This window comes from Triturus cristatus, chromosome 1_1 (assembly GCF_964204655.1).
Source record: "Triturus cristatus chromosome 1_1, aTriCri1.1, whole genome shotgun sequence".
NCBI classification, from domain to species: domain Eukaryota; kingdom Metazoa; phylum Chordata; class Amphibia; order Caudata; family Salamandridae; genus Triturus; species Triturus cristatus.
The window spans coordinates 394,003,898-394,015,058 of record NC_140579.1 but is presented as its reverse complement, the minus strand read 5'-3'; the positions used below and the strand labels follow the sequence as shown (position 1 = coordinate 394,015,058).

Genomic DNA, 11,161 nt, shown 5'->3' with positions numbered 1-11,161 from the left:
CATATCTCTCATCTAACTTTTAGGTTGGCCTCCTTTCCGCCCTTTCCTGTGCATACCTGCTGCCTCCTCTGTCCTGGCCCGTCGGTGCTGCACCCTGTACCGCCTCCCTCTGTACGGCTCCACACACAGGTCTCCCGAAGCTACCGAGAGGCACGGTGGGATGTGGGGTACAAAACGTCGGTAACACTGACATCAGGGAACACGGCGGGACTACAATTCCCGGCGACCACAGTGTTACCAGCTGTAAACACCAGTACATCACGCAAAGAAGCTGTTAAGCCACGCCCTTCCGAGTGACGACACAATAGTGGTGGAGAAAGAGGAAGATGTCCTCGTAAATTATTGAAAAGAGTACGAAGAAAGACTACAGTGTGAGAATAATAGAAACAAGCGACCCGAAATATTACACTGAGAGGAGAACTAGAATGCCTCCTATCTACATTCAATGCAGATGTTCTACTCTCATGAGGGCTTTGCCTAGCAGCATACTTGTAAATATTTTGTAACCAACAATTTGTCGTATCGTTCAGGGTTCAAGATGCCAATTAAAATAGATTGCCACCTCTGCCAGGGGAAAATAGCGCCGTACGTTTACATTTTAGGATTCTGAAAAGGCTCGGACATGCTACTTAAATAGAACTTTTCATAAAGGAGAAAATTTAGTGTACTGGACCTAGATCCTCTGAGACACGATTGGAGAGTCATTCACTCCGTGCTGGTTACGGACTGCATCCGGACAATATAAACAATTTTAAGTAAACATAGCAGATATCAGGGAGCCAAGAGCAGGGGGAGTGGACGCCATGAACACCGCCGCCTTTCTCCGAGGCGAAGCAGAAATGTCTCGGAGAAAGGCAGCGACGGATTCGGATTCGGGGGCGTGTTTTTCTCTTCTCTCCTCTTGCCATTGGCTGGAGGAGATAATCAGAAAAGTAGAAAAAAACACTCCCCCGAATCCGAAAAGGACGGTGCCTGATCGGAGTGACAAAGTCTCTTCTCCAATGGCTGGCCAGCATTCAAGAGGCCAGCCAATGGAGAACAGGGGAGAAGAGGGGCGGGTTCAAGCCCCTCTTCTCCAAAACATTAAATCTCCGACTTCCGGTTCTGCCTTCGGCAGACCGGACGGTCCTCGACCTAAAAATGAATAAAAACGTGAAAAACGTCCATATAAGAGTGTCTGAAACTGCTTGGATGGGCTGCCTGCTTTATTGTGCCAGTGCTGTACTTTGTATTCTGTAATGTCTCATGGAAAGTGAGATTTTGTCATTATAGAAGTTGTTGTTCTTTTAGTGGTTTGGACGATTAATTAATTTCTCATTATAGGTCAATCACTTTCCAGGATGCCTTTCAGGAGGCAGGCCTTAGTCATAAACACTGTTACGAAGGACTTACTTCTTATTTGGTGTCTCAGCGAAGCACTTCAGAGAGGAGGTCTCTACAACTGTCTCACAAAATGTGACCACTGGATCTGCCACCTTCAAAATCAGAACACAGTTGGCACCTTAATACACACATTGCTGCAATTTTAATAGCAGTAGAAAAATACCCATGACAAAAAAGTTTTCTAGAGGGCATTGATCACACACAAGGCAACAAAGTACAATAAAATGAAAGGGTGGCGATACAGCACAGATTTTCAATTAGACACAAACTAGACACCCCAAGGAATACATAATAAACAGTGCATTGTTGTAGCACGTTACAGCACTCTCTTCACATTAAACTGCTGAGGATACATGAACATTTACACGAGACAAAACCGAAGAAGGGAATGGATTGCTTAGAAGCAGATACTCAGCAAGGTCATGTGGAAGACAGTGAAGGCAACTTAATTTATGATGGGCAGGGAGAGAAAAGAAAACCAGGACATTGTTCTATACAATTCACAGCTATAGGGCTGCTTAGCAATCGTATCTGACGAACAGGCTGATGTTTCTGTGCAATATGTTTCTATTTAGTGGCCTAGGTAAACCTTTTGCAGAAAGCACACATGAACACATATCAGTCTTGTGGTAGCTTATTTGAAAATAAGTGTTGTGCCTTCAAATAGCTTCATTACACAGAGGACAGTGGTATTCTAGGCACCTTTTTAGATAACACAGCCTCTCACTGAAAGGTCAGGAAGCTAAGCTTACAGACCCCAAAGGAAATAAGAAACTGACTGTACAATATCATAAACATGTCTTCAAAGATCACAGAATTGAAAAGTTAAACACTAAGTTGCACCTCATTCCAGTGGCCAAAGCCACCCAAGCTTTTGGGCTCAGGTGTGCTTAGGTATGATAAGCTTAAAGAAAAAGGACTCATAAAGCGGTCCTGAAGAGTAAGTTCCATGAAAAGTAAAGGATGCAATAAGGCTCCACTATTGAACTTTCATACATTTGACAGAGCATCAACAAAGGACCACAAACTAGGAGATTAACTCAAATGAAGCAGATGCCAGAGACCTGCAAGTGTAACCTCGGGCTGAATTTGTCATTTGGCTACAGTCAGTCATTTTCATAACTTGTCCAGCGAAATTGCCATTTTGATCTATCATTCCAGTGACTTTGTTGCATGGATCAAGATCTTGATCTCAGTTCCCCGAGCTCACTGAATTCAGAGCCCACTGAAGCTATACACACTTGTGCAGAAGTTTCTTGTGAACAGGTAGAAACAAGCATTTGCAATGCAATAGGTCTCGCATTTGCAAGAGTTTGAGCTATTGGCATTGTAAATGACAGTGCCTTTTATTTAGGTTTTGAAAACCTGCAAGCGGTGCCTAAACACACACTTTGTACTTATAATCATTGCTTACGAGAAGGCTGGCAGTAGAAGAGGCTCAGTTACTGCCCGCCTTGCTTCTCGTAAGCAACAACTATAAGTACAAAGTGTTTAGGCACCGCTTGCAGGTTTTCAAAACATAAATAAAAGGCACTGTCATTTACAATGCCAATAGCTCAAACTCTCTCATATGCGAGACCTATTGTATTGCAAATGCTTGTTTCATTACATGTTTCATGGTAAAGGAGAAGCCAGTGGGACATGCTTTAATGAAATAAACTGCATTTTGGCCATGCAATGCAAGTAAGCAACTTTTGCAAATGCCTGTGTATATTACTTATGTTGGAACATTAGAGCCAGATATTTTGGCTTTGCCCATGCTTATTTTTTGTTGCAAATGAAGCACGGAAGCCTGGGAGGGATTAGCCAAACTCGAAAGTATGTGCAGGTTCGGCCATAATGAAAATGCATCTCTGTGCAGGTTCTGTTGCAAATTTAAATGTTTAAACTTTTTAATAGATGCCTTAGCTTAGACATTGTTCATTTGTCAGTATCTGCGGAATTTCGTAATTAGATGCCACATGAATTCTGATTCTATAGATCTACCTTCCGATTCATTAACATTTTTAAGTTGTTAGTCACTCAATAATTAATCATATAATCATGGTTCATGTTTTTAAAACATTAAATAATATGTATAAATAAAAGTATTAATGTTTAGCATAGTAGGGTGGTGGGGGTGTCTCCCCGCTAATATGAGAGGCCTGTCTTCGCTGCCGTAATTGTGTTGTGTTTATGGTGTCATGGTGGTTGGCGCAAGCGTGCCTCTTCTCCTTGCAAAGTGTCATTGCTGCCAGTGTATTTCTGCTATAGGTCTGGAGACGAGCCCTTCTCCGAGATCACTGTACGAACTTGCTACCCCAAGAAGTTTTGTGTTTGTTCATGGTGTGTGTCTGCTAGTTTATTTTGTGTCCGAGTATGATTTTGGGTGCGTGTTTGTGACGGTTTAGAGTTATGAGTGTTTGATGTGTGTGTGTTTGATGTGTTTGATCTGTGTATGTGTTTGTGATGTGTGTGATATGTGTATGTGTGTTTGATGTGTTTGGTGTGTGTGTTTGATCTGTGTGTGTGTTTGTGATGTGTGTGTTTGTGATGTGTGTGATATGTGTATGGGTGTGATGTGTGTGTGTGTGTGTGTGTGTTATATGTGTGTGTGTTTAATGAGGGGTGTCGGTGCTTGTGTGGAAGTGCCAGTGTTCGGGACGGCTGCTCTTTTGCTGGGGCGTTATAGGGGCAGAGTCGGGGTAGAAGTAGGCTTGACTGTCCTTCAGAGAATGGCGTTAAGCAAGGAACGCCGGGCTCGAGGAGTTGGTTTTACCCTAGTTTATTTATGTAAACATGAGACGGGGAGGGGATGTGGTCCGTCGGCTGCGCTGCCGACTTTGGTGCAGGAAACCAGGGTTCGAGCCTCGAGGTTGCGTCCACATCCTGTGATTCTGGGCAAATCACTTAATCTCCCTGTGCCTGAATATGTATGTAAATACAGTGCTCATGTACAGCGCTCCAATACCTTCGGGTCGAGTACGCGCTATAGCAAAGATGCAAAAAAAAAAAAGTCAACAAACGGTCGGGAGAAGAGCGCGCTATTTAAACAAAACGCGAACTGATGGAAGGTTCAACAAGCTGAGAACAGCTGTCTGCAGGGCTGCTTATCGCTCTTTGGCAGTGAGAGGGACTCGCCTTTCAACAGCTGGTTGCGTTACATGATAGGAAACAGACAAAGAGATTGTACATGGATTACAGAGCAACCTCTGCTAAACAAGCGCACGCGCCTTGCACTGCAGCGGGAGAGAGAGGCGGTGGGGTGCACCCGCGAGTTGTGTGCACGCGCTCCGTTTAGGAGTCGGGCAGCAAGCAACACCATAAAACTATTCATATCAGTTATAAATTGTTTCTTCAAGAACTGTCTCAGCACTCAAAAGCTAGGTCTAAATCTATCAGAACCAGTAAAAACATTTGATAAAACCCTGGACACATCACTGTTAAAGTGTATTTCAACATAAAAAATATTAAACTGCTTTGGGGCCACAATGAGGTTTGAAGTTGCTGTGCCCTAGAATATCTAAATCTAATAGAGCGATAACACTCAGAATACGGTTTATTTGATTGTAGAGGTAAAATAAACAGCCATTGACGAAGCCAACACATCTGGCTTGCACTGTGTGACGAGATCAGCGCACTAACCAGAGGAGAACAGCTGAGAAAGGAGGACGCGTGTGACAGGAAGCAATAGACTGCAGTAAAGTGAAAGCAAATTTGTGCGCACGCTTGGCGGGGGAGCGCATTCCAAGCAGGAGAGCGGACCCTTTGAAGTACGATGCCAAACGGATTGCATGGCGGCACGATGCACGTGATTGTGCACGTGCTCGCCATGCAATCCGCTTTTGAGAGCACTTTTGGGAGCCCCTTACTAGAGTCTCGCATAGCAATTGCTATCGCAATAGCTAGGCGAGACCTAAAAACAAGGGCCTGCTTAGGATAAATAGGAACCTGTGGTCACAGAGTGCATTATAAGGACCAATACCTCCTATCAAATTGAATGCAGAAAGCAATCAAATACAATGTAAAAAATAAAAAAATAAAAATATTGATTGAGAATTTACATGCCAAAAGTACACATTTGACTCATAAAGCAGAATTACCAAGCTTAAAAACGAATCCTACTTTATTAGTTAAGAGTGACTGGTGCTCGCACATGGCACACACTGTGGGTGAATATCTCTAGTGTACAAACGATAGCTTCCAACTTTTCCAGTAAGACATTGCTCATGGGAGAGGGTCAACAGTGTTTTGACCTTTATGTGATAAGGGATCCTCGTCAAAGGTGTGAAAGAGCCAGAGAGGGGGTCGCAGGTTCCAAAGATAATGGACGATAATTAGCTAAATCGAGAAAAACCAAGGAGGTATCCCTGATAAGGGAGGTATTCTCAATTCAAGAATTATAAGGAGTTAACCAGGAAGAGGAAGGTATATTCTCTAAAACGAGAAGCAATCCTGCTACTGCTTTGTATGGGCCTTACTTCCTCTTTTTGTACTTGTCTCGCCCCTGGAGAATGGACCTGTGTCCTTCCACCGTTTACTTTTCAAGTACTACTTTTTTTTTTTTGGTTAAGCACTCCATGGGAGTGTGTGCGCTTTCCAGCTCTCTCCTTGGTGTACTTCTCTCGCTCCACGCCCCCTCCTCCCAAGCAGGCTGTGTTTGCTCTCTGTTACCCATGTGCTTCTCTCCAGCACCCTCTATATGCCCACTCATGTGAGAGTCCCCTCCCCGTAGCTACACCATGCTCTCTATCGAATCTGTTTGCTTTTCTTCCCTACCCTAGTGCTCATGTTGCTCTTTCTGTGTCAGAGGTTCTCTCCACTCATGCCACCTGTGTTACTTCATCCCAGATGCATTTGCTGCTTCATCCCCATAGCATTGGCTTTTTATTTGCTGGGCCCACCCAAATTCACAAATAAAAGAAAACAGAAGCGGACACATCATAGGCTTATTTTTCTTATTTAGCCATACTGCGCAGCATCAGGGATGACTTACAGTTGGCTAAAGACCAGTGACAAAGCCAATAGGTTCCAAAGTCGGGATATATTGGTCTTTACCAATGTTTGTTACATGATAGGTGCAGAAGGAGTGTCATGAGGAAAGCAGACACTGGACATATTTTTGGGGAGATCATGCATATTCCCACTTCCTCACCTTGATATCAATTTCAGAGTACATCTTCCGTAAATCGTGCATCACACAGTCCAGGTACAACTCTCCTGTGCCTAGGATGACATGCTCTCCTGACTCCTCCACCTATAGCAAAGAAAAGAACTACTGTTAAGCACAAACCTAAGGCTTCAAGCTACCTTGACATTCAGGTTGAAAGCAAATTCTCAAATCATCGCCACACTCTGAAGTCTTTCACAGAATACTGAGAGGGGTATTTACTGCTGGAGAAAATAGTTAACTCGTGAATTAACCTGAAAATAGTGCATCATAATGAAGGCGAGTACAATACTATAGAAACTGTCAAATGTTCCACAGTGGATGGCGTCACTTCTAGTTATCAGTATGAAACCAATGTCCAATGTGAGCATTCAAAATAAATGATGCTGATACTAACTGCATTCTAGAATACATTAGTTAATAATGTGTACAATTTATAATTGGCATTCATGCGCGAGTGCCCCCGGAGGATTCATCGTTTTCAAGGAGTTTAAGTTACCATTTTGTATTCTTGTACCTAAACCCACTGCCAATATATATTGCAGCACAGGTCTATGTGCTCAATTTAATATGTTAGTATGAAAGTCAAACGGTCAAAACCCTGGGAAGGAGGCACTGTCTGGAGGAGCACACAGCACACAAGGTCTCAGTCTCCATGAGAAGAAGGCTCAATGAGTATAATTTAGGAAGGAGAGAGTTTAAAAAAGCAGCTCTGTCCAGCAAAGTGCACCTTGAGAATGAAGTACGCATATTATAATGTTCAGGATTCCTAGGAAAGGGCAGGTTATATTATCAACTAAAGACTAGCAGTTCTGGGTCAGAAACCCCTAAATCCCCAGACAATACATCCACTTACTGCAGTCTTAGGATGCTAGCCCATGTGTCGCCGTTACAACACCCCAGGCACTGACTCTTTAAGTTCCAGCACTAACCTTTGTGGTGAGGGAAGGGTAGCTTTTGTTGACTTTTCTTAACCCATCCAACATCTTGGGCAGCTCTGAAGGATTGACAGGCTCCACAGCAATTTTGATAACCGAAGTAGTGTTAAACTTTAATGGTCTGAAAATCTCTGCCTGTAAACAAGTTCAAAAGCAAAATATTTAAAAAATGACAGATGAGTAAAAAAATACATTCCGACAGCTAGTAATGCTGCATTGTAATAAGGTGTGTTGCGGGAGCAGAGCTAGTCAGTGTCGTCGCTCGATTGTCTGAGCAGGGACCCGCGGTGCTCTTATCAAGACCCTCTGCGTGGCCTGGGAGCATTGCGGCTCGGTCATCTCGGCTGGGGGAGTGCCTTAGACGTCACCTGCATAGGGAGCGGGACTGCGAGGTCCAGAAGTGCTTGCGCCGTCCACCGCGCGCACCTGGTTCCTCTTCCCGCCCCCTTCTCCCGTGGACCTCCCTGGACCCTCCCTGGACCCTCCTGGTTGTGTATTTAACTCCTCGCGGCCCCCGCTGGCGCGGGTGCTGCTCGTGCAGCGGAGGAAGTGTGGACAGTGTTCTTGTCTTTTGAGGGGCAACTAGCAGCAGCGGAACTCTTATCAAGACCCTCTGCGTGGCCTGGGAGCATTGCGGCTCGGTCATCTCGGCTGGGGGAGTGCCTTAGACGTCACCTGCATAGGGAGCGGGACTGCGAGGTCCAGAAGTGCTTGCGCCGTCCACCGCGCGCACCTGGTTCCTCTTCCCGCCCCCTTCTCCCGTGGACCTCCCTGGACCCTCCCTGGACCCTCCTGGTTGTGTATTTAACTCCTCGCGGCCCCCGCTGGCGCGGGAGCCGCTCGTGCAGCGGAGGAAGTGTGGACAGTGTTCTTGTCTTTTGAGGGGCAACTAGCAGCAGCGGAACTCTTATCAAGACCCTCTGCGTGGCCTGGGAGCATTGCGGCTCGGTCATCTCGGCTGGGGGAGTGCCTTAGACGTCACCTGCATAGGGAGCGGGACTGCGAGGTCCAGAAGTGCTTGCGCCGTCCACCGCGCGCACCTGGTTCCTCTTCCCGCCCCCTTCTTTCCTCCTCTACTTTAACTCCGCCCTGAACGCGTACGCGGGACGCGCGCGGGCGAAGACCGGGCAAAGAGCGGGCCGTTAGAGGCCGGCAGAGACCGGACCGGGCCCCCCCTCGAACGTGTCCCTGTCTCAAGGCTCTTCTCTTTATCCCACTAGCCTGCGGCTTTGATTGTTCCTCTCGCCATGGCTACTAGAGTATCCAGGAGTAAGGCTGCCCAACAGTGCTCTAGTACACTGGACAAATTCTTTCCGAAAACTAGTGCTGCGGCTAGTAAAGGTCGCACAGCATCAGACACTCTCTTTGAGGCAAACTTAGAAAATGTCTCAGTCTCAATGGTCCCCTCAGACTCCTCATCCATTGATGTTAGTACTCCAATACCCTTTGACGCCACCCATCTATCTCTCATGGATAGTATCGATCAGACAATCGAGACAGTCCTTCAACAACTTAGGACTCCGTCTAATCTAGTGAGGGATAGTGAGTCTGTGTGTCCCTCGGGGGCGGTGGAGACCACCCCGTATATCAACTGTACGGAAATGTCTAAGGTGCAGGATAAAGGGCAAGTTGCAGTGCCAACAGATCCCGTAGGCAGTAGAGTCGACCATCCTCCGAAAAGGAAAAGGTTAAGGAAACTCAGAGGGGCAAAAAGGGCCAAAGTGGATAAAACCAACCCAACATTAGATGTTAGCTTAGACATCCCGGCTTCTCCCGTGGTTTCCTCCCTGGGAACTGGGTCTGATCAATCGGACTCGCCATTAGCCAAAGTGGTACCCGGGTGCTCTGGCCCGTTTGTATTCGGTGGAGATCCTCTAAATGCGACAGAGGCTCTGATTGGCTCTTTTAGGGATATCCTTAGGAGCCTGTTGGAGCCCCTGTCTGTAAAATTGGATTCCATAGTTACTAGACTCAAGGCTATAGAAGATGCACATAACAGGAATAGTCCTAGCAGGGGGTTGGGTTCAAGTGCACAGATGGCTCCCCGGGATTCTGCAGCGATTAGTCCATCTACTGCTGGAACAAGTTTACAGGTCCCGGCTGGGGCAGAAGATAGTGTTACAGGTAGTCATGCTCCCCCACTGCCCTCTTTACATATGTCTAGGCCCCCTGTCCCGGCACCCAGAAGATCTAAGCAACCAACACTACCCCACCCAATGAGTGGGGGGCGAGCTAATAATGAATATACTGGTAGCCCCATTAGTCCTAACACTAGGCGAAGGGCGGTTAATTTGCCCCCTGAGGCTGTGCCTTACACAGCGATTATGGTGGGAGTTCCTGAGCTCACTGGTGACACCAAAGAGCCACAGGACTCACTTCGTAATAAGGTAATCAGTTGGCTTAATATTAACAGGCCCCTCCCTCCTAACATCAAAGGTGATGTGCTAATGGTCAGAAGGATCCCATGGATTGGAATTACCCCCAAAAACAGGGCAGGGGACTGTATCATAATTAGTTTTAAAACCCCACTGGTTGCCCCTTACATCTGCAACTGGCTGGTTAGGCCGGACAAATCCAACATAGACGTAGTGTCCCTCTCACATTTTTACCCAAATGTTTCTAATTTAGTAGTGGGGAGGGAACAGAGTTGGACCAGAGTGGGCTTCGCCGTAGATGGCTCACGGTACAGACCCAAGTACAACTCATTGCCCGCCCATGGTAATTTTGTCCTACAGAATAGATTCTCCTGTCTGGACCTAGTAGATTGACCAATAAGGGGGGACATCCCACAACACCCAATAAATTCTGCCTATGGGTCTACATTCAGGGGGGAAGGTACATCTGTTCCCGCAAATAAAAAAAGGTCCCTGGCCCATGCAAATGACGGGGGGACCAGACTTGGAAGCACACAATCTTTAGATGAGGATCCACCAAACACTTTAACTGTTGCTGTAACGCAATTGGTGGAGGTTGTTGAATTACCCACCCGGTCGCCCATAACCACTGGCTTGGGTGTCTTGGGCAATTCTGCACATGCAATCCCGTCTGCACAAAGTGAAGAAGGTCCCCAATTCCAAGGTCCAGGCTTGACCATCCTGTCCTGGAATGTAGCTGGCATCTCAAGTAAGGTGGATACCCCGGAGTGGGAAATTTTGGTCAGCAAAAGTGACATACTCCTCTTCCAAGAGACATGGGCTAGGGTACCACAGCTCAGGAGGGGATATGACATATTTGAAATCCCGGCAAAGTCGAATGGGAGAGGGAGACCTTCGGGAGGTTTGGCAATCTGGGTGGCGAGCCACATTGGGTGTCAGGTGGATGGAATGGACACACTTTCACCGGACATTCAGTGTGTCCTCCTCAGATGGCCTGACAAAAGTATATGGGCTATTGTTAATGTCTACTCTCGACCAGTCGCTGTGGGTAAAGAATCCCCCACCTTAGCTGATCTCTCATCTTTTTTAGGGCAATTGACAGGTAACCCGAAAATAGTGATGGGAGGAGATTTTAACTGCCACTTCGAACCCCTGGAGGGCCTAATGGAGGGTGCCTTTACTGCCGAGGATGACCATTGGGGAGTCCCCCCTTCTTCATCACCTCACCCCAAAGCTTGGTCTCCGTTGGCAGTACAACTTACCTCTCTCACCCTGAATTTTGCACTGAGGGCGTGTAATGGGCGCACACCTTCTGA

General features: G+C 46.5%; 1 protein-coding gene across 1 annotated transcript; it reads right to left on the bottom strand.

The window, feature by feature from the left end:
- Positions 1-1,388: 1,388 nt before the first annotated feature.
- On the bottom strand, positions 1,389-8,893 carry LOC146870296 (116 kDa U5 small nuclear ribonucleoprotein component-like). The gene is made up of 4 exons (XM_085642487.1): positions 8,768-8,893; positions 7,465-7,605; positions 6,518-6,619; positions 1,389-1,475 (listed from the first exon to the last, which is right to left on the bottom strand). The coding sequence occupies exons 1-4, from the start codon at positions 8,891-8,893 to the stop codon at positions 1,389-1,391; spliced, it is 456 nt and encodes a 151-aa protein (XP_085498613.1).
- Positions 8,894-11,161: the final 2,268 nt, after the last annotated feature.

Bases quoted from the DNA above. Each gene is read 5' to 3' on its own strand.
- LOC146870296 (XM_085642487.1), bottom strand. From the start codon at position 8,893: ATGGATGAGGAGTCTGAGGGGACCATTGAGACTGAGACATTTTCTAAG. The intron at 7,606-8,767 runs GTACTAGAGCAC...ACTTGTTTACAG, and splicing joins TCGGAAAGAATTTGTCCAGT to GCAGAGATTTTCAGACCATT. The intron at 1,476-6,517 runs GTGAGGAAGTGG...CTGATTTTGAAG, and splicing joins ACTCTGAAATTGATATCAAG to GTGGCAGATCCAGTGGTCAC.